The sequence below is a fragment of the Corvus cornix genome, chromosome 15 (genome assembly GCF_000738735.6).
Source record: "Corvus cornix cornix isolate S_Up_H32 chromosome 15, ASM73873v5, whole genome shotgun sequence".
Classification (NCBI taxonomy): domain Eukaryota; kingdom Metazoa; phylum Chordata; class Aves; order Passeriformes; family Corvidae; genus Corvus; species Corvus cornix.
The window spans coordinates 7,055,460-7,081,735 of record NC_046345.1 but is presented as its reverse complement, the minus strand read 5'-3'; the positions used below and the strand labels follow the sequence as shown (position 1 = coordinate 7,081,735).

The following is a 26,276-nucleotide window of genomic DNA, read 5'->3' as shown; positions in this document are numbered from 1 at the left end:
TCCTATGGAAACTAATGAGCTTAAGGGTGAAATTACCTCATTGAAAGTCAAAATGGAAGTGTGAAGAAAAGGAGGATGACCTCGAAAGCAGATTTAGAAGCAATTTTTGCATATTAAGCATTGCTGTGGGAAATAGTATAATTGGTTTTCTTCAGAACTTACTCCTTGGAATTGTGTAAGTGGTATTTCATGCAGAATGTGAGATAAAATAGGTGGGAAAAATGCAAAATCCTCATATGTTCTTCTTCAAACCAAGATGCTCTTTTCCTAACTTTCAGTGACTGTTGACTTATTTTTAAGAGGGCAGACTATAAAAAATAAGGCCCCTTTCCAGCAGACTTCTAAGGGGCCATAGGAAACCAGATTTTTAGAACATAATTTGGAATAAGCCTTCGCTTCCCAAATTCCTAACTCCTTTTACTTGAATCAACTTATTTCCCTAAGCTCTTGCTGCAGGCTAGGCCATCTGCCCTACACAGTTGTACTGAAAACTAGAAATTGCTACCAAATGGATGTATTTTGTTTGCTGAATGAAAGAGCTAATGATTAACCTTGGAGTGTAAAAGACTAGGTTTTTCCTGTTAAGTACAATGAGAACAGTTTCAGAGTTTAAGCAGAAATTATCCTGTAGAGTTCAAGCACCTGAGCCACTCTGAGGGCTCTGGGACTGATTGAGATCAGCCTGTTGCCAGCTGGCCCAGCTGCCAGTGGCCATACATTTGTGCCCTCTGAGTCACACCAACAGCTTTCTTTATTCTTTACGGAGAAAGTGCTTGGAAGAGCTTTGGCTGTGCCAGATCTGATCTCCCAGTATCAGCAGCTTCCTCAAACTAAATTAGTTACAAGTCATTTGTTGACCTAATGGAGTATAAAACATTTAAACCCACCACTTAAAAATTACCAGTTTTAAAGGCTATCAGCTCATCTTTCTGGTGCACAGAGCAACACAGAGTTTTCACTTTCACATTACTTAACCTGAGTTTGAGCTTCACTTAAATTTAGTCAGACAGCTGGTTTAAGAACAGCAACATAGATTAGCTACAACATTAAAGGGGATCCAGCTTCAAGTATGGAAATGGCAGCAGCACAAAAATCCTGGGCTCCTAAACTGCAATTTGAAGCTTAACAACTCTGGCATCGCTGTCTTCCACCTCAGATACAACAGGGTGCAGACAAGTCCTCCTATTTACTCAGCAAGGCTAAAGCTCTGTTTAGAAAAAGTTGTATTAACAGTACTAATTTGAAACCTTATAATTTATATAAATTAGATCATAATAAAGATGAACACAGTATTACATTCCTTCTAGGCTGCTGTTAAATCAAGTGGTACAATACTTGTCACTTCAGTGTTTATGGAGTTGCAAGAAACTAAAATAGTATCTACTTTTTAAAAAGTAGCAAACTGTAAAATTTGTTAGCATCTTGAAGCCCTCTTACTTCTGTTTAATAGTCTTTTGTTTAATTTATAAATCCTGTAGAGATACTGATGATCCTTTGCAATAACATCTGACACTTTTAAGGAAGTTTGAGAATGACACAAAAACTCACGTCATTTTCAATTATTACAAGTTCAGAGATGGTATTTACCAGTAAAATCTCAACATTCAAATAATAGCTTGACCAAGCATTAGCAAGTGTTGCATACATCCATTTCTATGGCTAGAGTATATGGCACAGAAGAAACACAGACAGACAACTTCAGTATATTTTTTTCTTTTTTTAATTAATAACTTCTTAGTTCAGGAAAAAAATAAACCACAAAAGAGAACTGGAAGAACTACTCTCCACCTTCTTTATAAAAGAACTTTTGTCGAAGAGAGAGACCATAAACCTTGTTCACCACTATGTCAAATCCTATCATAATCACCTCGGTTTTCACATCTATTCTACCACATTTCATGCTCAGCTTCCAAATGTCTCTTATAAAGGAGGTGGGGATGTGCTTTAGACAGGTTAAAAATATGCTGCACCTTTACAGTATTTAAACAATTACACCAAGCATAGTTCATACATTTATCACATTAACTATCACCTGGTAACCATACATTTAAAAAGGTCTAATGTAGAGTATGTAATACCCATGACAGATACTCTTACTTACTTAAGAGCATATAAAGATCAGGATTTATTCACCCTCCCCATCCACAAGTCAATTTCTGATCTCTTCCTGGTACAATATAAATGACAAAAAAATCCCTTCATTCCATTGCACTACCGCAACCCTATATGCATAGAAAGGCAGATTAATTATCTGTGACAGGGAAAAGGAAGAGGGGTTTATAAAAAGAATTTGAAGAACATCTACTGCACAGGTAGTTTAGATGTTAAGCACATGAATTCTGCTGTTTGAGTTTTTCCCCCCCAGTTTTTTATTCTTATGGTCACACAATACATCCCTACACAAACATAACTTGAGTAAGTGCAAGTTACTCCTGACCAACAAAACAACTTCAGCATAAGAGGCTTGAACACCAGCACAGTGACAGGCTGTGCTGAAAGCCCATCTGGGGTGTGGGAGTGGTGAATGAGAATGTAAAGCACATTTCTGCATATAATGTGCAAAGGCTTGATCTCCACAACTGCACTCAATTTGCTACATGCACAGCCAGAGATGAAAATGAGATCAAAACCAGCTGGGAATGGTTGTCCTGAGAAGATACAATAACCATTAAAAAATCTAAACATAAAATACAAATACAGAAGCAACAGAACATTGTTAATAATACTAAAAGACAGAAACACACTGTTGTTGTTAAAAGAAGTTTCAAGTAATATTCCAGATCCAATTTCAATCCTACTCACAGGAGAAAATGCCCAGAGATTAGGAAGAGAAGTCCACACCAAAGTGTATTTTTAATAGCATAAGGGCATGGTCAACAGACCTATCCTTGCGACAGCTATTTTCAAAAATAAAAATCTAAACAGAAAGACATCATTCTAATTAGCATTCATAGTAAGATGTGCATTACTGGAAATAGTTGGTTAATTCACTGCAACCAGTAGACACGATGTGCTGCATCATTTGTGCTCCATTACATCACAAGATACTGTGTGTACACTTTTTAACACCCAAGTATAAATCCTGCTCATAAAATAAGGCATACTTAAAAACAACATGGTCTCTACAGAGGTAACTTGGTATGCTTTCTTCTCATTCTGCTTCACTCTTCTAGGTATGATGAAAACAAAATTGGTCCCAGTCGAGGTTTGTCAACATTAGCAACCAGATTATGATGAAACAGATTAGATCATATCAATCTATGGGGAAGGGGGAAAGTTGGGATTTCTTTACTTTTAATGACACTTGGGACATCTCCCGAATGAGCTCTGCAGAAGGCATGAAAATAAAATCTACATTTACTATGTCTGTCAGTGACACCAGTGCTCCCCTTCATGATCCCTATCTCTATCCCTATCCAGAAATGCCTCCATATTGCTATAACTTGTCCAAACTCACTTATTTTCTGTAGGATTGTTCCTTCCAGTAAAGCTGCTATATTCTGTTTTAAATTATAGCTTTTTCTACATTTTCACCAGTGTATGCATGCTAGAGAACAGCTGCATTGCAGAGGTACATATTTAGCACATGGTATCAAAACAAAGAAGAAATACAAAAAAATTAACCACCAGTGTGTCCTACTGGCTGCTCTATGTCAAAAGCACTGTTTGGTCTTCTGATATAAAACACTAAAGAAGTAATAGTAGCAGAAGTCTGTTCTGCTTCAAGTATTACCCCAACTTTAAGCGTGATCTTCAAATTCTTGTGCAATTCTTTTTGTAATTTCACATGAATAAAACATCAACATGTCTAAACTAAGAAAGGAAACTGTACTACCTCCACTATAACACTGCACATGTGGTAGAAGCTTTAAGTTGAAACAGCTGTTTATTGATGGATTTTTAAAAAATGAATATTAATGTGGTTTCTAGCCCAAATGCAGTGAGTAGCAACAAAATATCGGCCTACCACAAAATGCAGTTACAAATATACACTGACAATCTCCTTCTTAAATATTAATGGCTCTTGAAATACCCATCAGATACTTGAAATACCCATCAGATACCCACACAAAACTTTTCTATTTTAAGTCTAACAATTTTTCTTAGTTTCTTCACAAGTAGTGCAAATACACTCCTTATTCTTAGGTCATCCCAAGATATGGCTGGTTTTTGTGTGTGTGATTTGTGTTCTTCACTGAAGTGATACAGGGACACTGCAGTCATGAGCATGGAATGCAATGCTTGCTGGACTACCTTGGGAAAAAAAAAAATCTACCTTATTCATGTACAGCTGGAAAATTCTACAAATTAAAAATTTCACATCAGGTTACCTGATGCAAAAGTATTGATTCCCTGCTATGGGGGAACTGAGCAGATCCCCATAAACCTTAAACTGTACAAGCAGTGTAACAGGTTTTTGTCCCCTCTCTACAGACTACAAGTATTCAGTTCTTGAATCGTGTTTGCTCACAAATGTGATTGAATTTCCTGAAATAAAGAAAAACATAAGAGTATTAAAATGTAACAAAGTTCTCAGAAGTCAGGCAACAAAAGCAAGTCAGCATTTTTCACAGGGTATTTTAAATGTTACATAGTCTAAAGCAGGCCATTTACACACTAAAATGTCTGTTTTTCAGAACCTGTTTAGTTCATACTTTACTGCCATTTTACATGTAACAGGATTTTCAACATCTCTCCTGCCTAACCCTCATTAGTTTTATTATGCACACAGAAAACCTGTTATTAAAAAGCATTCCTCTGTACTTCTGCATACTTCAAATCCAGAAGGCAATTAAAACAGGAATCGGTGAATTAACTTTCCCCTGCAAGATATTAGTAACTTTTAGTAGACAGCATTACACAAGTTATTAAGAACTAGAATTAACCAGGCTGATGCTACATTTCAACATAAACACATTCTCTCAGTGGCTTAGAATCTTCTGGAAAGAAGTTTTTCTCAGCCTGTATTATGTAAGTTTTATGGGAATGGCAAACCTGTCATCATGGATTAAACAGGTAACATAATTTTATACCAAGCGCTTCTTCCCACTTCTCAAAAATGTTTCACTGTTCACTCCTTGTGCTTCTCTTACTTGGGCCATGTGGCCCCTGACACACAACTGAAACAGAAGTTGGGGTGTTGAGTGTGTCACTACATGTGGAGGAAATGGTGCAAAGGAGACCCTGAATGTCCCCTCAGCTGAATTAGATCAAAGATAAGAAAAACCTTGCTCACATAACCGAACTACTTAGCAGAACAATTTAGCTCAATTAACAAAATTTTTAAATTAACTGGATATAAAGAAGTGGTATAACAGGATTGTTTGCTTTTATGGATTTTAGGAACTAAGAGTAGCAGCCAGTAAAGTTCTAGGAAGCGCTAATGCTTGGGGAAAAAATAAAAGAAAAAAAAAAAGAAAGGAGAAAGAAAAAAAAAGGAAAAAACCCCTGAGTCATTTTTATTCCAGACAAAATTATCCACAACAGGAACAAAGATGACTGGTGAGTACTTTGACATTGAATTAACGCTAACATTTCAAAACAAAATCTCCTCTGGGAACACAGAGAGTCCTGTAATGTGAAGTTACAGATAGCAGTGGTACTTCTAATTACATCTGCAACTTAAATCCAAAATTATTTTTGAAAGCTATTTGGTAAAACCGTTGAATTTGTAAGAGACTGCAGATGAATATTTTACAAATCTGTCTTATGATCTGCTTGCCTGAGCTGCACAGACTGGTTATTTTCAACCCACATTACCTGAAATATTAAAGGAATTATGCTAAGCGTGTATGTACATTGCAACATTAGAAAGATACTGCAGAATCTACTATTCATTAAGGCAATTTCTCAGTAAGGGGTAATAGCTCCTCTATCTAAAATTAAACTGAGAATTTAGAGAATTATTCATAAGGCAAGAAGGATTTTTCAACCCCCCCTGAAACCAGTTCGCACTTAGGGAGAAAATTTTTGTTTTCTTTTATGAGTCTTTAATATTTGTCTTACCACATGTGCATCTTTTTGTAAGAATGAAACTGCACTGGTCATCAGAGGCCTTGATTTTTTTTATTCAAGAAGCTTGATTTATTTTGGAAGGACATCTCTCATAAATGACCAGATACCAGGAATCCAAGGCCCCTGGATGTATTAAAACTCTTGACAAGTAGAGAGTTAATCTCTTCTCAGGCTTGATATTTAATTTTCAACGCATGCCAGATTTCCTGGGTCAGAGATATAAGACCTAGAAACTCCTCAGGAGCCTGCTGTGGCTTATGTTACATGCTCCAAGCTGCTCTTGTTACTAATTATTCCCACCAATTGATCCCTTCAGTGTAAGTTGTACGCACTAAAAGAGTGTCTCCTTCCACCCCAGTGGAAGAACAGACTCAAGAAGTGTCAGCCATGGGCTACATCAACTTACAAGTGCTGGCAGTGCCCTTCTGACATGCACAAAGGGCTCATTTCAAAGTTGTGTCAAAAACAAAAATGACAAAAAAAAAAAATCCTCAAAGCTCACCCAATTCTGCTTTATGCTGCAAGTTCTGGCACTTCAAACTTTGCTTTTTAGATTGTTGTTGATTTGGTTTTCTTTAAGGACACAAACCAAAACCACCCTCTAAAGTGTACAACTTACATGGCATGATGTGCTTTGACCTGAGTTCGACAGTTGCGTCCCCAGTAGCAATCAGGACGTGACGTGACAGTCACTACAAGAAGAACAAATGAAATGCTGCATTTATTACAAAAGTCATTAAAGGTGACCCAGATTATTAAGCCACTGCTAATGGTGGTTACTCATCAGAAACAAGACATGATTGGCAAGAAACAACTGCATCACTATATTGTTTCACCTTTCTGGAAACAAAGCAAACACTCTGTGAAGGACAAAAATTAATTTTCAGTATTAAGTTAATGCAGACTTATGATGAAAGTATTTGGTTCTCAGTGCTGTCAGCTGAAGTTTTACCATTTAGTTTAATAGAGGTGGACTTGACTAGACACTCAGCATTTGTCTAGCTGTATTTCCATACAAAAGAAAAATTATTAATTTGAGTAGAGTTTGTTGCTTCCCCCCACTTTCACATACTACAACTCAGCTGTCCAGCAGCTGAACTGAAAAGCAATGCTAAGGACAAACCAGGTACACTATTCTTGCTCATTATGCACAGCAGCACAAGCAGAGTGCTCAACAGCTTAAGACTGGGAAGCTGTTGCTAACAGCAAGAACTAAATTAACAGAAGTAATATTTAAAAGCAAACTGTTGGAACAGCTTCTGTTCCAAAGAAATTTAGGTCTGAAGGAGGCACAGTTGCTTGCATGCTATTTTATACTAAAATTTTAAATGCAAATATTTAGAATCCGTTTATGAAAGCATTCTTGATCCTAGTTGAGAGCTGGTAAAATGTTAAATTGTTCAGAAGGTGCATCATTTTATGCATTTAAATGGGAAAATTAAATTACAGCAACTGGTTCCTGTTGACTATATTCTGATTTTACTGAATTCCTCTTTTCACTCTGCAGATATACTTATTCTACAGATGAGAAATGATACTGAAAGAAAAGGTTCCATTAGGGAGTCTGAAAATAACTATACAAAAGCTCAGCAGCTGACAAGTAAAGCAAGGAGCATCTGAGATATTAGCCCTGCAAGGAGATTTGCACTGGGCTATATGAAAGGGCCAAAAAACCCACAGATACAAAGATAAAACTGATGTTAACTCTTTAAGTGACTTCTCCTTCCTTACTGTGCAAAACAATTCCCACCTGGCAGTTCAGCAACAGGAATATTCTGCCTGTACTGGTAGGCAAGTTCTCGAAAGCTGCGAAGGCCACAACAGTAGCAAAGCACTGTGTTCCCAGTAATTCTGTAATCTGGGGAGAAAACCAGTTTGTAAAAATGTAAGGCTTAATAAATCAGATTAAACTAAAGAGTCAGGACTGCACTGGTTCTGTACGCAGAACTCCAAACTACTTGGTAACATTGCTGAGTTACAGCCAGACAAGGAGTCACGCACATGCAAACTGAACACAACACATACCTGACAACATAAAAACTCCTCTTTGAAGAGCTAAGAGACTTTCATTTAACATATTTTTCCATGTCAGACCCCTGGATGCCAGGTAATCCTGAAAAGAGCAATTTAAGTGTTTAATCTAGAAAAATTTCCAACTTTAAAGAGTAAGCAAGCCACTTATTCTCAAATATTTCCAAATTTATCAGTAACTATGTTTTCAGAATGGGTTTATGCTGATTACAAGTAAAAATTAAATACCTGTAACTTAATTAGCATGATACATTCAGACCACCAATAAAACCTTCCACTAAGTATGTTTTTTTCAGATCTCCACTTGTGCCAAAAGTTTGCAAACAGATTCATTCCAGTCACACTCTCATTTACCTCAAATCAAGACTTCATCTGCTCTACCTAATTTAGGCAACCCTGTTATGGTATGGACAGAATATTTGCCATAAAAATTAGTGTGCAATTTAACTTGTCTGGGACAAAATATTTAACAAGCATTGCTTTCCTGGCACATTTTTATTGAATCATTTTTCTCTTAAATAATATTTTGGATGATTGTTTGGAGATCATTTAATCAGCCTTTTAGAATCAGGTTCTGCAAGTGACACAATGCTGCCACTGTAACTATTAGGCAGCACATCACTTTCATTTCATCAGTGAGTACATCTTAAACTTTGTACATTTGTTATTATCACACACAATGGTTTTTAAACATACCTTGAGGATATCAGATTCGTAGTGGTTGTTATTCAGGACACCATCTAAACACTTCTCACCAAGATTTATTTCTAATCAGAAAAAGAAGAAGAGTAAAAGTTACCATGTCTCGCCCAAATCCCGTGGCCCTCACACATTTCCTGAAGGTTCCTCTGCTTCCTGAAATAACATGCACAGGCTCATGTGAGCACCCAGTACATGACTGCATTCAGTGTTTGCTAATGCATGTGATTTATAACTTCCAGTGGCAAAGACAAGATACTGAGATTTTACTATTTCAGCTTCAGTCCACAAACACTACCAAAGCTGCAGAAATTACCAGTAAAGCATATTCCATTAGCTCCAAACTGGAGCCAAGCCATTCCAACTGTTCTAATTTATTTTTTAAAAATGTCAAAAACCCTTAAGTTTCAGATGGCTGCATGTTTAAGAGGGCAAGGTTCTTTTCTAATCCGTTACCATCAGATGTTCAGTGCTCTTGCACTGGTTTGTATGATTCTCTTACTAGACTGAAATACACCATTTTTTTTAATATTGGAAAGCATTGTGCTCAGCAAGTGTAGTTTCTAAGCCCAATATTGTATGAAGACACAAAGTTAAATCCTCCCAAAGTTACTACACATACCACTTCAATTTTTTGTGTTTGCGATGTGAGGACACAGCCCTTGTTTCTTTTTGCATGACTGTGCAACAAACTAATCTATGTCTCTTAAATTACTTAAAGTTCCAGACAGACATTATTGAAAAGAGGCTCATAAGTAACAGATTACTGCACAATACCACAGAACGGTGCCAAGCAGCCAAAACATGCCATGCGAGTGCAGCCCCAGTACAAGTGACAGAAGGGTTGCAGACAAACTGTGCCTGTAAAACAACAAAGAAAATCCCTGTAAGGACTTGAACACAACAAAACTCAACAGTTACCATTTTCATAAATCAGTAACAACAGATCCCTAATAAACCTGGTTTAAAAAAGGTACAACTTTCTCATTTAAAATACATTCTTTAAAGGAATAATAAATTCCGTAAAGGAAGATTCTTTCGTGCTGTCACTACAAGAGTCTGAATAAAGAAGATCATATAAAAAGCAGTCTTTTAAGTAAATTTAAGTTTAATAATAAATAAGGAGAAAGTTAGCTCTGCAGAAAATAAAATAAAAAATGTACACACATTGCTGAGGAGCAACATGAGGATTCTGTTCACGCTCTGCTCTTCGGTCAGGCATTGGCTGAAAGCAGCAGGTGCATATTACATGACTTCCTTGAGCAGGACACACATATTCCTGAACAGCTGGATGAGTTAAAAAGGAAAAAAAAAAAATAGATAGATTGAACAATGTACACAATTGCAATTTGGATGAGGAATCTTAGCGAATACATAAAAATGTCAAAGTAACAAGCAAGCAACCTTTTTACCAAGACACTATAAAACAGCAGAAAAACAGCATTCAGACTTCTAAACTGCACAGGTGTGTAAAATATTTCAGTATGTAGAACAGTTTAAGAACTATTAACCATCAGCAACCCATTCTGGAAAATCGCAGAAAAACTACAGCCAAACGTTGCATTTGCAAAGACACTGGTGTGGAGCTGCTCTCAGTCCTGTGAGAGGGAGCTTCCTTAGGTCTTAGTTCATTGTCTTAACACCGCTCATTGCTTAGCTCAGGGAAGTTGAAGATGATCTTTAAGGCTCCCTTCCGACCCAGGCCATTCTGACTGGGCCTCGAGTGTCTGAGTTGCAGTATTTTAGTGCCGCACTGCTGGGGCAATGTGACACTGACCTGCAGGGAAGTTGGCAGAGGTTGATGGAGCATCTCCCAGAGCCTGCATTCCTCCTGCCTCTGTCTCCTGGCCTGTGCCAGGCACAGCTGGAACAGAGTGTCTTCGGTACCCTGGGCACTGTCTGCATACTATATATGGTTGACTGAAAGAATAAAATAAAGTCATATGAAATTATACCAAACAAATGCAAATACATCACTATGCTAGACAAGGTTGGTCAGACTCTCAGAGTTTAAATTTAGGATTTCCTCATTCAGTAACGGATGGAAGTTTATGTAACTCAGTACCTTACAGCTCTGAAGACTGCAGTAGTTGTGACAGATAAAAACTTTGGTTTTTGTAGTATTCCTCAAAAAGTTTTAAACAAAAGGAAATTAAAAAAAAAGCAACGTGACTGAGAGGAATAAAGCTGGAATAGTTATCTACATGAAGAATTCTTCTGTTCCCCTATAGACATTTAACAAAATGTGTTTGCTGTTGAAAATAAAGAGGAGGTATTTTGGTACTTGGGAATTCCTAAGTCAAGCATCAGCTGTTTTGGTACCATACACCCAGTGAAAGCAGCATTCCAGACACATAAGAAAGCATCATCACAATCATCGCAAATGCACTCATAGGATCATGGACTGCTTTACTTCCTAACAAGATCTTGGGCAGAAACCGGTCCTTTTTTGTTGCACAATTCACCATAGAACTGTTGGTCACAAACTGAATCTTACTGGACTTCTAGGAAGTTCTAATTTTTGCTGTCTGCTCAAGGTTCAAAAGGATGGCCAGCAAAACTGCCAAGTTAATTACTGTCAAGAATGAACTTACCTGAAAACAGATTCATTCTGGCAGTGATCATGGAAACACTATCAGCAATAACAGCATTTGTGCAACTATCTCAGTTTGTGTGTCTGTGCATTCAAACATAGGTACATCTAATTCAGCACACAACTTAGAAACAGACATACCTGATATCTGAAGATTCGCTATCTACATCTGACAATTCCAGTAAGTCTTCAGAACTTCCCTCCTCATCTGAAAAAGATCTCCGCACCTTAGGCTGTAACATGTCTTGAGTAATTTTGTTTCTGGCATCCATGCTCCGAACATCATCTTCATTGCGACATTTATCTGGCGTGAGAACCAAATTCAAATTTCAAGATAAAGAAACAGCTCACATCCCTGATCTGCACTCTACTTTATTAACACAGTTACCATTATTGTGTTTTTATTTCCATAAGACTTGGTTTTGGGTAAGAGAGTTCTAGACCATCTTAGTTAAATTCCCCTCTCTGATAAGGAAGCCTAGTATCAGGCAACTTAAGTTTGGTTTTCAAGAGGCCATGGTCAAAGTTAGTTAAATCTACATTCAAGTATACTTTTCAGAAGTATCCTTCTCATGATTAAGTAACAAAATGAAGAATTCTTAGCATACTCACAGTATTAAATCATCTTCCACAGGTCATTATGTCATGTTAAATGCACTCATTTTCTGACAAACCACGTTAGAGAAAACAGCAGGAAAATAAAACACACAGGTATTTTATAGACAACAGTGTGTGAGGACATCAGTTACGCAGATCATATGTGACAGCCATCAGATGCTGCCACAGACACTGTTCAACTTGCCTGGATGCTGAATCAGATAAGCTTCTACCAGGTTGTTCAATATGTGATTTTTACAAATACGTTCTACTGGACAACGACAAGTTGGACATAGCGAAGATCTTTCCATCCATCCTGAGTAGCAGGCAGCACAAAAAGTATGCATACAAGGCTGCAAGCTGGAAAACAAGCAAATGGAGTCAAAATACAAATCTTCCATTTTTTCAGATACAACCATAACACTCAAAAAACTATTTAGCATTGATTTGACTATATAGATGAGGTAGGGAAAGGAAAATCAAGAGAGCTTGTGAAAACACTGATTATCCTGACCTCCTCAAACAGTTGTCACTGAACATCTTGCATTATTACCACATGATTAAAGCTTTTGTCACTCTTACATACCTTACACAGTCATGCAGCAGTTCTTGGCAAATAATGCAAGTTAACGTCTCTTCCATCTTATCTGGTTTTACATTTGTTGTTTTTGCATCTTCAGAGCCAATTTTAATTATACATTCACTAGGAGCTGCTGGTGAAAGATTTGGACAAGTGTCTTCATCTACAAAGACAGAAAGAGAGAGTTTTCAAAGCTTTTTTTAACTTATTTTTATTTAAGTATTAAAAAAATCCCTGAAAGATATGCACTGATTCACTGTTCACTGGCAACAGTCCCAAAAGAGGTTCTTGCTTTACACACTACAGCTTCTGCTACTGAACACATTATTTTCATGGGACCAGAAATCAAGGGAGACACATGAAACAAGCTGAAGGATTGATGACAGCAGTTGTAATTCAATTTGGAGGGGAGAGGGTGAGGGTTAAGTTGCAGAATACTGTAGTATACTAGCCTCTTCTTAGTTTCTTCTTAGCAGGTTCCAAACCTTCTTCCTCCCCCGTTCTTTGAGAATCTGATTCTGCATTTTCTTCGTCACTGATTTCGGGAGCAATTGCAGAAGCTTCAGCATTCATCTCCAGCTTTTCATGCTTGTCGTGCAGTGCTCTTACACACATGGATTCTAAGATGGGGAAAGCAGGCATAGGAGTGACAACTGAGGACTGTGATCCTATAAAACAAAAACAGAAACATGAACATGGCTGTACAGAGCTATGGGACATGTGAAAACAAAAGGTACTCAAACCCTGATGAGGCACATGCATCAATCCAAACATCTGAATAGGAAAAAGTGAAGCAGTAAAGCAATGTCTGCATAACTTCCTAAACACACTCTGAACCAATCTGACTAATTGGAAGACCTGGGGGTAAACAACCTATTAGTTGTGTAACCCTACTTAAAACCCCCATTCCTCTTTCAATTGCAGAGTATTTATTCGTAAGACTATTATCCAAACCAGGTCTTCCTGTCAAAGACGCCAGGCCGGAGTTATGCAATAGTGATCATACATAAGAGGTTGGGATCACAGCAAAGGGAAAGCTTTGTTTCCATAGGAGCCAATGAAGTCCCAATGACCTGCTGACAAATGCATAAAGGAATTCTCACAATTCTTTCACTCATCCATCAGGATTTACCCTGCCTGCTCATAGAGAGAAAGTTAAAATACACATATCCACCTAGTAATTTCACTAGAACTTTACAAAGCAAATTCTAAAGACCGAGACAGAGGTAAGAGATCAATCTGTTTAAATTCAAAACTGGAGCAACAGTTGGTGAGTTGGACTCAGTGATCCTGAGGGGTCCTTTCCAATTCAGCATATTCTATGATTGTGTGATCAAACTTTAAATACTTGACACAAGTCTCACCAGATGTAGATGGATTATCCTGCTGAACAGATGCAGACTCAACCGGAGAGGTAGAAGAAGCATTAAAGAGGTTAGATGTAGAAGTAGATGGCTGTGGTTCCTCATAGCAAGACTGAGTAGCTGACAGTGATGAGGTAATTTGGGTCTCATCATTACTTCTTCCTGTACTTGAGGTATCTTTGGTCACATGGCATTGGTTTTCTACATTAACTTCTACAGTTGGAAGGGGGGAAAGGAAAGAAAAATATCTGTGTGACAGTCACCATATCATGGCTTCAAAATTCCAAGGAATCAAACTCTCTCAAGAGGGTTACATTAGTCATTGGAGCTTAGCTCCTCTTCATGGATCTTGAATTACTTCCTTACCTACTGGTTCTTGAGTTGCATCATGTTTTGTGTTTAAGGATTCATAAAGATAAGCAACATCTGAAAGAGATTTAAAAATATTCATCATACTCTTTAAACAAAAATTCACTAAACTTAATCCCACATAAATATCTTCAATTCACAAGTGGCTGCATCCCCAAAGTGTCTGACAATGGAAGAGGCAAATGAGGGGTCACCTCAACAGTACCACGTTAATACTCCTACTTAGGAGGCAATTAGGAGCAGCACAGCAAGATCTTTTCTTCTCAGGAAACCAGGCAGAGCAGCTTTTGTGTGACGTTTAACTTGTGCCAGCCATGGAACCAGAGGCTTAATCATTTCTTAAACCTAAAATCTGTTCTGTCAGAACAGACTGTATTTTTACTGATATTTGAATCAAAGTTCTTCAAAGAAGCTTATTATTTCTGAGCTCACTTCTCAACCTCTTCAATCAATATTATTTCATTTCTTTGGGAGATACATGAACTCTCAAAAATACCAATTAGGACATGCCATAAATTTCAGCCAGAAACTAATTTAGACTCTATTAATAAAACCAACTGATAATATCCTTTTCTTTTCCATCTTACTTCAACTTAATATTGTTCCAAAAATTCCTCTAGCTTGCTACCTTTTTGTCACCTCCAACCACCTACAAGCAAATAAGACTGTCTTAGTTTGTAGCAATCATTTTTCTGATCAGAATTTAAAATAGTCTCCTTCAGTAGGACTTAGAATGGACAAACAGGCATGCCAAATATAAATTCTTCTCTGTGTTTGAAGATGGAAAAGCTGAAAAAGCAAAAATTGAGGCTTGGTAATTTAACTGCTTATTAACCCAAACAGAAATCAGTGATTCAGTTCATTACCTGGAAAATTCACCCAACTGATTCATTAAGTAGAATCTAGTGCAATAGTGCCAACTTAGAAAGGATTTGTGAGATAAACTATACAAGCAGAAAAATATAGCTTATCATTGCTTCATGTAACATTTACATCAGACAGCATAAATCTGTCTGTAGATAAATTAATGGCAATTTCATAAAGGAAGTATTTCAACAGTGAGTTTGTATCCAGAATTTTTTAAATTAACAGTTCATATTGTAAATACAGCATTGTTCCAGGTTTACTAATTCTACTTTCACTGTAGGGCTTTCCCCATCTCCCCCTCATTTCACCTCTTCCCTCTTTAAAACAAAAAACCCCAGCATACACACACAAAACCCCCCCCCCCACAAAACAAAAAGCTTTTGCAGCCTTTCCTACTGGTGCCAAAAACTGCTTCACTGGGATATATAAAGTATCACTAACTACCCCAGCAATTTGATTTCTAAAAGAAGCACTGGACATGTGATTAGAACCTCATTACTTACCCTTCCATGCATTAGTTCTACCAAAATTACTTCCAGGCACATTTCAATTTCAGACAGTTGCTCAGATTTGTCTCTGTAAAAACTGGCACATCCATGACCTCTTCTCTAGAGACTTGTTTTAAACATATTTCTCTTTAAAAAAGAACTACTCAATTTTATTATACTTGTATTTCTTTTCCCTCATGACTCAAAAGAAAATGACTAAGAATGCCATTTAAAAAATATTATTCACTTACTGTTCTCTGGCTCATTTTTTCTGTAAACAACATAGATCACATCCCCAGTCTGTAATGGGTATGTCTGCTTCTTAACCACTTTCAGTTTATTAATTACTGTTCCATTAGTACTGCAAAGAGAAAGAAAAGATAACTTTGCATAAATGTTTTCATAATTACATGGGAGAAGGAAGGGAAAACACATGATACATTTAAAGAAGAAAAACTATTGGCTGCCCCCCAAAAATGTAAGTGGACTAAAAAAATTAAAAAAAAAAAAAGGAAGTCTAGAAACAAAAAATTTCTCCCAAAGACAGAAGTGCAGAGCCACTGGAACTTCAAAGCTCATTTGCAGTTACTGGTAAAGAGATGGCAGTTGACAGACAAAAGATCCCTGATATTTGGCCAACGTCTCCAAATAATTAGATGATTGTTTCTGTACAATAGTCTCCACCCTTTAAGTATAAAGCCCAAAAGGACAACACGAGTTCTATTCAAAAAGTTCCAGGCTGTGTCTTCCAATTAACACTGGGAATCTCATAAGACATTCTCTGACAAAGGAACTTCTCCTGTACAGTCAGGGATGCCATGCAGCATTAATTTTTTTTCCCCCCTCCTCCTTCAAAAAGGAAAAAACCTAAAATTGTGAGGTTACTTGGACTGTTTGTGACTTGAAAGTGAGAAGTTAACGAGGTGGAAAAAAGTTATACATAATGAAAGATGAGTTGGAATGAATTGTTTTGATATTGATAAAAAATTCAAGACCTGCAGAAGAAATTAAACTAGGGAAAAGGAAAATGCAGAGCATTGCTGATTAATTTCTTTATCCCCTTAACTATGGGTGATGTTGTATACACAAGCCATTAATGTTTTATAACCAAGTCAAGTTATTCAAGTACTGAATAATTCCAGCTCACTTGCAGTAAGCCTCCTTCAGGGCTGCAGCCCTTTCTGCAGAATTTCAGACTTCTGCCACTCAAAATCTCAGCAACTGGTACCAAATATGAACGAACAGAAAATGCCTGCTTTTCCCTCTCTGCAGAGCAGCCGCAAGGAAGACCAGCAAAGCTGTGCTGCCACCTCCTGGAGGCACTGCCCGTGCCCAGGGCACCACGGACTGTCCCTCACTGCAGGGGAGTTATTTGGAAATCAGCACCTTCCCCCTCCTCTTTTCTAACACAAAAGTATGAATTAAAAGTTCAAAAGGAAAAACAAGCCCTTTGGAAGCACTACAGCAAGTCTTGATCAAGCTATTAGTTCTTGGTCTTGCTGCTGCAGCTGCTTCCACCATCTACGTGGTTGAATCAGCCAATCCAACATAAATAATGGGATACCAAAAAAATAGTAATGCTACTTTAAACATCAAGAAATGAACAAAATCTTTGGGTCACATTGACGAAACTTCAAGCTTCTACAAGCAAGAAGACTACTTATAGCTTGTCTTTTTTCCCTCAGGCATACTGATGTTGACTAGGCTGAAAGACATAAGCACTAAAGAACCAGCAGAACAGAGAAACCACTAAATGAATGCCAAAGTTTAGCAGTTAGGAGGAAAACAGAATTTTAGTCAGTCTGTTAGAAACAACACTGATTTTTAACTTCGTAGTGTTGGTAGCGATAACTGTTAAAAAAGATTACGTTGAAGCAAAAATTGTATCTCCCTCAATTGCCAAATAAATAGTAAAGTTTACACCAACCCCTGAAACCTGTCAGAGGGCCTTCAACAAAACTAGGAAACAACAAATTTGACCTCCTCAGTTTTCCAGAAGGCACAACACAGCATGCATCTCCCATCTGCCCCAAGTGTTCTAGACCTTCTTTTGTAATAAATCAGCTAAATTCAAGTAACAAGACTTGTCTTTTACTGAGTTTTAGCTTCTACAGGCAATTCCTAACCCAGACACTTCACTAAACATAGGGAGAAAAAATGTCACAATAAAGTATTTATGAAGCAGCTCTGTCATGACTGCCAAGTTCCAAGATTATTCTGGGGGACAATAACTCAAGGTATTTTTGGAGGGGAAAAAACAAAAGGAAAAAAAACCCCAAACATCACACATCTAGTAACCACTCAGGCTTGGTCTCACAAAGCAAGCTCCAGAAAGAACTATGCAAGACCCTGCTCACCAAATTGACTACAGACAGCCAAATCTTTTCAATTCTGTAGCTACACAGACTTCAATGAGAGCTGACTAATGAATTACTTGGCACACATGGACCCAGATGAAGTGGGAATAAATGGATATCACTTAGCACAGAAAATCATAAGCTTTTCTTCAATGCATTAGTAAACTAAAGCAGTTGTAGTTATCTCTCAGCCAATAACCAAAGGGAAAAGATTATTCAGCTATCCCAAATAATTGTATTGGTCTTTCATTTCCAATTTCAGGCTTTAGCATGAGGCTTTTAACAGATATGGTGACATTCCAGATTAATATTGTGGGTATTTTTTAACCAGACACACATGATAAATTATGACATTTGTACATTCCTCTGATGTTTCAAATTAAAGTCTCCATAAAGTAAGCAGAAAGTACAATGAGAATCCCAAACATGAAGGCCATTCATTAGGATTTGATATTGAATTGATGCCAACTGGCTGTACCATTTTTCAAGGGGAGAAGAAAAACAGCACTATCAGATATAATTTGTCTGTATTGTGAAACTATGTCACAAAAGGTTCCAATGTCACTCTTTTAAACAGTAAAAGAAAAAAATCAGGCCTTGATTCAATTCCAATGTGGTTGATGACTCCACAGTTTCACTAATGAACCATAAATTCTGTTTACTTCCCAATCCCATCTGCTGTGCAGAATTGACGTGAACAGCTTCACTCAGAACAGGGTTACTTTTGAAGTAGGTGAATGATCTATGTGTTTTAAGAAACTTTCATATCCTTCCAAGAAAAATGTCAGTCTAATAATTTTTTAATAATTATTTGCATCCATCCAGGAAAAGAATGTAGTTTATGTTAAAGCTTCTGGGTTAATAGTTATCTGCTATTTAAGTGCACATAATCCTGAACACCCTGCAAAGTGAAATGAGTTTTGAATTCTATTAAGGTACAGAATCCTTTCTGTACTGTAATTCTCCACTCTTTCAATGTTCATAGACATAGTTTTGACTGGAGGGTGAGGAGAATTTAGTAGCAGAAGGGACACCAACACCAGCTGCAGATCAACCTCCGATTTACTCAAAGAAAGGGAATATCTGCTTGCCTGTCATATGAGTATCAGCCCTGTGTAAATCGTTTCCTGATCTGAAACATCACTTACTACTTAGAATCTTAAAAGGAAAAAAATCCTAGAAAATAACAAATTACATTAGTTGTCTTTAAAATTTCTTTTTCAAAATGGAGAATTTTACAATTGCTTTTACTGGGAGAAATCCAACTGCTGCCTCCACTGTGTTAGGTCAGCTTGTACAGTTTGTTTTCTTTCAAGCAGTATAAAGCAACTAGTGCATGCTTTGGAAAATAAAGCAGAAACATATCCCAAAAAAGGGTGAGTCTGAGTATTTTATTGTACTATTTGCTAACTCTTTGCTTTTGTTACTTCCAAACTTTTATTTACTCAGTAATTTTGAATGCTCTATGCATTTTCTTCCACCTGCAAGGTTTGGGTAATTCTTTCCAAAGAAGATTCAAGAACTCATTATGCTATCAGAAGATAAAACCCAGTGTTGGCTGCCTACATATATGTGATGATATTCTTTGGATCAGCTACAAAAGAGAAACAAAGTCCACTCAGTTTGACTGTCCCACACTCAGTGCCTCCTTCAATGCATTCCTCTTCACCAGAAAAATCTGAGCTTGACCACAGCAACGTTTCCAAACTATTTTCCACTTCAGAGAAGAAAAAGCTGACATTGCAGTATTTTTCTGAGACTCTGGGCATCTGTACTGCCAACTCAAACATTCAAGAATCATCTCCTTTCAGCCTTATTTTTTGGGACTCATCTGCTATTTGGCACAAACATTGGAAGACCCAGAAGAACCAGAAGAGTCTTCCACAAGCAGTCATATCAAACCTGTTTGGTTTCTTTATTCAGAGATTGGCAGCCACACTTCAACTCACAGGAGGGAGAGCACTCCAGGGCTTTGCTCTTTGTTGATACACAGAAGTGTAACAGGCACAAGCAGCTTCCTGGTAACACTCCATGGATGCAGCCTTTCTGCTAGACTACCTTGTAACATGCCTCACCTTTTCATAAATATACCATACACAAAATAAACTTTAATTTGGCTTTGCTAGTTTTCTGCTGGCTGCACCTTCTGCCTCAGGGGGTGGGTAAGGGGAAAAAAAATAAAAGAGGCAGGAATGTTTCTGCATCATGCACAATTTATTCAGCTTGTTCTGTCATAACATTGGTCTAAACCAATTCTGCCACGGACAGCTTCTCAAGCTTAGATTTACAGCTACACTCAGGCTGCCATGATAGGCAAACATGGCTTGGTTTGTTGTTGGGAACATCCTGAAATTCAGGATTATATTGGAGAATGACAACTGTAAACCTTGCCTAGATATCCCAACTAAGCCTGGTATTTTCCCCAAAATTTAGCATTCCATCCCACAGCTTCTGGGAGTAAAAACCCTCCAGGAATCTATCCTGGACCTATCTCTAGTTACAACCTTGAAGAGGAGAAAGAATACACCCTTATCAGGTTTGCAGACGACAACAAAGCAGGGGTGGAGCTGCCATCAGAGGCACTTTGGCAGGCCAGAGGAATGTGCCCATGATGTACATAGATAAAGAGGAAAGTTTCACATTTGAGGTTTTGAAGGATATCATGTTAAATCCCTGTTCCAACAGTCCAGAAGGCAATTAAATATGTTATTGTGGCAGCTCAGGGCTAGTATCAAATACCTGCTGAACTTTTGACAAAAGTCCCTCCAAGAATATTCTGAGAAACCAACCTTGTATCTTCCAATGACACTTGACCAGATTCTTCATCCACTGTGATTTTACAGTGATCTCCAGACACCAACTTGTTGCCAGGGAAAGATAAGTCACAGCCTTAAAAAGAAAGCAGATTTCCCAGTGTGCTTAAAAATACACATTACACAGTCAGATCAGCATTCTACATGGCTATAAATGCAACACAAACTGACTCATGTACATCTGCAATAGTTCAAAACTTCTACTGTCACACAGGCAGCAACACAGTCTAGTGTGAGATACACAAATACAAGTGGTGAGATACCCCATGTGCTGATATGAAACTTCAGCCATTTGAAAGGGTTTCAGTTCCCTTTTTCCCCCCAATCCTAGCCCTCAAAGATGGAAATCAAATCACAACTACTCTGTTCTAGAGTGGTACAGAAATAAATCCACATGTATCTGAAGTGCTCAGTTTAACTCCTAAAGGCACACATCTCACAGCACCCAGCTCTTCTTTCACATCACTGTGATGTTGTTTCATTGGATTTAACTTCTGTTTTATTCTGGTGTATTGGGGAAAAGTAGTAGGAACCAATAACTGATTTATAAGAAAAAGTATCACTGCTCTATCTTACAGTCTTTTGTTTGTTTTTAAATAGGAAAGTTTTCCTCATCTCTGTTGACAGCATTATTGTGTTAATAAAGCTGAAGAGAATTACAAATCCAGGACCAAGATTTAGGGATACACAGGAGAAGTGTCATGGCAATGTGGATGTGATAGAAACCTTCTTACCTACGTCTCAAGGGCTCTGACAAAATCTACTCTTTTTACTTCACTTTAACATTGAATATTCAAAGCAACACTCAAGGCTCCCCACTGATCTCTCACAAACGACTCAAAATACTTGCTTACACCAAAGTTATAATTAACAACCAAGATTCCCTTCCACCTGTTCACACTGTGGGTGCACTGATCTCAGCCTGCCCAACAACAGATCCAGAAGGAAAGCAGTAGCCACTACCTCAAACAAGCAAATCTAATGCTCCTGGAGACTCATAAGTATCGCTTATAAAGTCACAATTTGGTATTCCAGTAACCCTCCATTTTATTAATCCACTAGCAAACAGCTATGAAAGCAACTAAACACAAAAGAATTCATCTTTTTTTTCTGCCAGACAACCCTCAAACAGACATCAGCTTGAAGAATCTACCCACAGCTTAATGATTAGCAATCTCAATAGATACCACCTACTGTAAATTTGCAAAACATTTTTCCTACAAGACACTGCCCTTCTCACAGAGCTATAGCATCTGGTGTTTGGTTACAACTATTTACAGGATGTGACTGATCAGCCAAATAGCTTGAACTGATGAACAGGAAAAAGAAAATTAGTAGTGTCAAGGCACAGTAAAAGAAAGTTAAAACACTTCGATTCTTGTTTCAAACACACTAAGCATGAAATCCTTTAAAATAAAGGCAAGTAGTACAAGCCCTAGCCTCTGGGAATAAAGCTTTCAAATCGACTCTCAGAGAAACTTTCAGTACTTGTTGGCAGTCTTTACATGGTCAGAAGAATTAAGGGCTTTTATGTGGGTGTTTTCTTTTCTGTGAAGCCGAAGCATTTTGCATTGCAGTTCCAACTTATTTTAGCCACAGAAACAAAATGAGAACGTAAACAGGACCAAAGCACAGAAACTTCTGAATCAACAATCGGCTTTCCTTATCTATACAAACGGCCACAGACTACCTAAAAGGCATACTGACTTTGAAATGTGCCCGCGTCACAAGTTACGGAAAACAAAAAAGTCAATATAAAACCACTTATTCACAGAGCTAAGAGGTAAATTAGGAATACGGGATGGCCTGGCAAGCACCTCCAACAGCTGAAAGCACCAAACCCAACTAGTTTCAGTCCACCTTCCAATGCTGTAGAGGGCAGGAGGGGGGATGGCTGCTGTCCCCCAAACACCGCCCCAGGCCAGCGCAGCGCGTCCCTGTCCCACCTTTCTTCCGCCCAATGGTCCATTCTCTTTTCAGCAGCAGGACGTGCGGCTCTGCCTCATCAGCACCCAGCCGGATCAGCTTCCCCCAGGGCTGCGGCTGCTGCTGGCTCTGCTCGCCTCCTTCCGACTGCTCCATTTGGATTCACATCTGACAAAAACAAACAAAGCGAACCCAAACCCCATCATCACATGGCACCCGGGGGCACAGCGTTCCCCGGCACCCCCGGGGGCCGGGCCCTGCGCGCCGCTGCCCCGCAGCCCCCTCGCGCCCCCGGGGGCTGCCCCGGCCCCGCCGCTCCCTTTTGTGCGGCGCTGCAAAACCCTCCCTCCCCCTGGGCCCCCAGCCGCCAGCCCACTCCCTTCCCTGCGCCCCCACCCCGCAGGGCCGCTCCCCGCCCGAGGGGGACCGAGCTGGCGGAGCGAGCCGGGGCGGCCTCCGTCCGTCCGCTGCCTGCCCAGGAGCGGAGCGGGGGCGGCCGGCGAGGCCCAAGGGCGCGGCGCCCCCGCTGCGCGGCCCGTCCCGGCCCCCCTCACCCCAGCGCGGCGGCCCGGGCGGCTCCTGTCAACAGACATTGCCCCATCAGCTGATGCCAGCGGGGCGGGGCCCGCACGCCCATTGGCCGGCGCGCCGCGGGGGGGCGGGCCTTCCGCCGCTCACCACCGAGCCGCGCCGCGCCGGCCGGAGCGCCGCAGCTTCCGGTGAGGCTGCGCCGCGCGCCGCCCGTAGGGAAAAGCGGGGCAGCGGAGGGGCTGAGGCGGCGGCGACGTCCGGGCGGCCATGTTGGCTGTGGGCGGCCATGTTGGCTGTGGGCGGGCCCGCCGCCGGGACAGGGCACGCGCCGCCATCTTTGTGGCGGGCAGGGCGATCTCACCGCGAGCCGTGTACGCCCGCAGCCGGCTGAGGTCGTTTCAGCGGTCGCATCCGCTGAAATATTGTTGCAGTCTGACTCTTGGATGTTGAGCAATCATTGGTTGGCCAGCAGCGGCTAAATAAAGAGCATACGTGCTGTTCCAGGGCCAGGCTTTAAAAAGCAAGCTCGGACTGAGGCAGGATCAGCGCCCGGGAAGGGGGGGCGGTCACGGGCGGAGTGACCCGGTTTTGCTCAGGAGACTCTTACAAACCCAAACCTGGCATTATCGGGGACAAGAGCAGGCGACAGAGCTTTCTGAACCTTCAGAATCGTCACTTGGCTCTTTGTTGTCGCATCGACCACCTCCTTTCAATGTCCTCCATTTGGTGGTCCATTCCCGCTCCGTGTAAAACACTATCACCACTATCCGCCTGTTGATCTGCTTGGTTATATTGGTTTCGTTTCGTTTTCCTGGGACGTTTGTATCACGTGCACCATAATGTTTTTAGACCAATTAGCACCCCGTGTAAAGTGGCTTCTCAGCCAAACGAATTGTGGTCCTTTTGCACAACATCATTAGCAACCTTCTAGTGATGGGTTCCTTTATCGTATTCATCTGAAGGACTCAGAATAGTTTTACGTTCATCAAAACAGACGGAGGAGAAGCTGAGCTATCCTGGATGTCCCTGCTCCTTAAATTAGTCATCAAACATGTACGGAGGCAGTGAACCTTTTTTTTCCCCTTTACTTGAATGATTCTGAAGTGTGGATTAAATGAGAAGATACAAAAATGGAAACAAAACACTAAAACCAAAACCACTTGCAATTCTTGGCATTGATACTCCCACTTGGTTCACAGGCTTGAGCTCTCAGGTTCTGCTTTTTTACCTTTCCTGGAAGCCCTGCAAATGCCACAGAAATCTCACAGTAACACCAGCCTGTGCAAGACAGCTGGACGGGGACATTGGTAGAAGGAAAAGTATTCAAATACAGCAGTGTTTGGATCTGCAGTTTTAACTGATACCTAACACAGTATTGCTCCATAGTCCCAATCACATGAGCCCCAGGTGAGGAAAAAAATATAAGCACACATGAGTCAAAATTGATGCACTTACTTAAGAGCTTTGTGTTATTGACCTTAGTCTATAACTCTTTCCTCAGTAATAATACTATGAAAAATGGTTCTTTGAGACCTGAATGTCTACATTCCTCCAAAAGGATTTGTCTGTAAAATACCCTGCTTGCTTTCAACTTTGTCCTGACTGAGGAATAAAACCTTTTATACATTTGAAGAGAGGCACATCCATGGAAGTTGCAATCACTCAAAAGCATTGTCATGGTGCTTCATTTTTATTACTGCTCACAGTGACTGGTAATTGTTATCTCTGAGTGGCAGAGGAAAATACCAGCACATGGGAGATGCAACTAACAGCCCAACAACCAAATCTTTTGTGTAAACTGTAGCATTAGCTGTGGGAGGAAGTTGTTTTGTTATATTGTGGCATTGAGAAAACGTATTTTCCAAATATTCCTGCCAAGAGATCCCTCTGCAATCATACCAAGGAATTACTGCACCTCGGTGATAGCACAGAGCAAGCAAACGATTGGTTCAGCTCCTGCAGTTCTCCCATAGTATCCATGTAAAAAGACAGCAAGTAAAACATACAGCTAGCTTAACGAGTCCTGTGTGTATAGGAGACTCAATTAAAATTAAATTATACAACAAATTAGGTTTTAAATGCTGCACTGCTTAGCCAGCCAGACAAATAATAATTAGAGGCGTACTGATCTGCTGTTGACTGCTGTAACTGCTCTCCATGTACACTCACAACACTTCCCCCCCCAGCTCGGGGTAGTTTTATGCCACATTCCAAGTAATCCATCTCTCAACAGGCCCATTTTGTACTTGTCACCCTCCTGAGCTGGGCAGAATGGACAGGATCTCTTTCTAGAGACCACCTTTCCCATCTGTTCCCTCAATTAAGGTTTCTTTGTACCTCCCCCTCTTCTTTGTTTCTAGACTCCAGCTCATTCTAGATGGAATTTGTTTTCAGGCTCTGAACTGTGTAGGTATACATATGTCAGGAGAAAAAGAAGCTACAAATATTACTTATTTTTTCCCTACAAGTACTGATACACGTACCAGCAGTTTGAAAATACCCTGTGGTGGATCAATGGGTACAAGCTAGAAACTGTCACCTCTGATACTGGTTCTAGCAAAAGAAATTTAGGACAACCTTACAAAGTACAATATAAAAATCAGTTCAGTTGAAAAGGACCTGAAGGCAGCTACTCAAATCCTACTGTAAATGTTCAAATGCATTTGTATTGCATTAATGTTTGAAGCTCTCTATCACCCTGTTACAGAAGACATTCAGAAAGACTGGTGTTATTTAATTTTCTCCTCCATTTTTTTTCACCTCTGGAGAAAGCAATATTAAATTCTTAATATCAGACCTGGCAAAAGCAACTTGGAAAACATGTTTCATGATTAAACTAATAACTGTGTGTTCTGCATGGAAAATAAAGTATTTTAAATCATCTTAAGCCAGCAAGAGTAATGTTATCCCACAGCCATCTTCAGCTGTGGTTTCCAACTGCTGGCTGCTTGTCTGTGGGTAAGGAAAAAACAGTTTTGTAGTGCAAAAGAAAACATACCAATGCTTTTACTCAAGCATTCCTCCAAATACTGATAGCCCGGTCCTG

General features: G+C 39.5%; 1 protein-coding gene across 4 annotated transcripts; it reads right to left on the bottom strand.

The window, feature by feature from the left end:
- Positions 1-1,702: 1,702 nt before the first annotated feature.
- Positions 1,703-23,344, bottom strand: CHFR (checkpoint with forkhead and ring finger domains). Of its 4 annotated transcripts, none has more exons than XM_039560858.1 (18): positions 23,254-23,344; positions 22,720-22,867; positions 20,750-20,849; positions 15,855-15,964; positions 14,246-14,305; positions 13,880-14,092; positions 12,968-13,183; positions 12,522-12,678; positions 12,141-12,295; positions 11,480-11,642; positions 10,523-10,665; positions 9,913-10,032; positions 9,523-9,606; positions 8,743-8,813; positions 8,041-8,128; positions 7,766-7,873; positions 6,635-6,707; positions 1,703-4,823 (listed from the first exon to the last, which is right to left on the bottom strand). In XM_039560858.1, the coding sequence occupies exons 2-18, from the start codon at positions 22,853-22,855 to the stop codon at positions 4,793-4,795; spliced, it is 2,028 nt and encodes a 675-aa protein (XP_039416792.1). In that variant the 5' UTR covers positions 22,856-22,867; positions 23,254-23,344; the 3' UTR covers positions 1,703-4,792. The 4 variants fall into 4 exon arrangements, with proteins under 4 accessions (XP_039416792.1, XP_039416790.1, XP_039416793.1 ...); XM_039560856.1 differs by having other exon boundaries at positions 1,703-4,488; XM_039560859.1 differs by having other exon boundaries at positions 1,703-4,488; positions 12,968-13,135.
- Between the last annotated feature and the right edge of the window lie 2,932 nt (positions 23,345-26,276).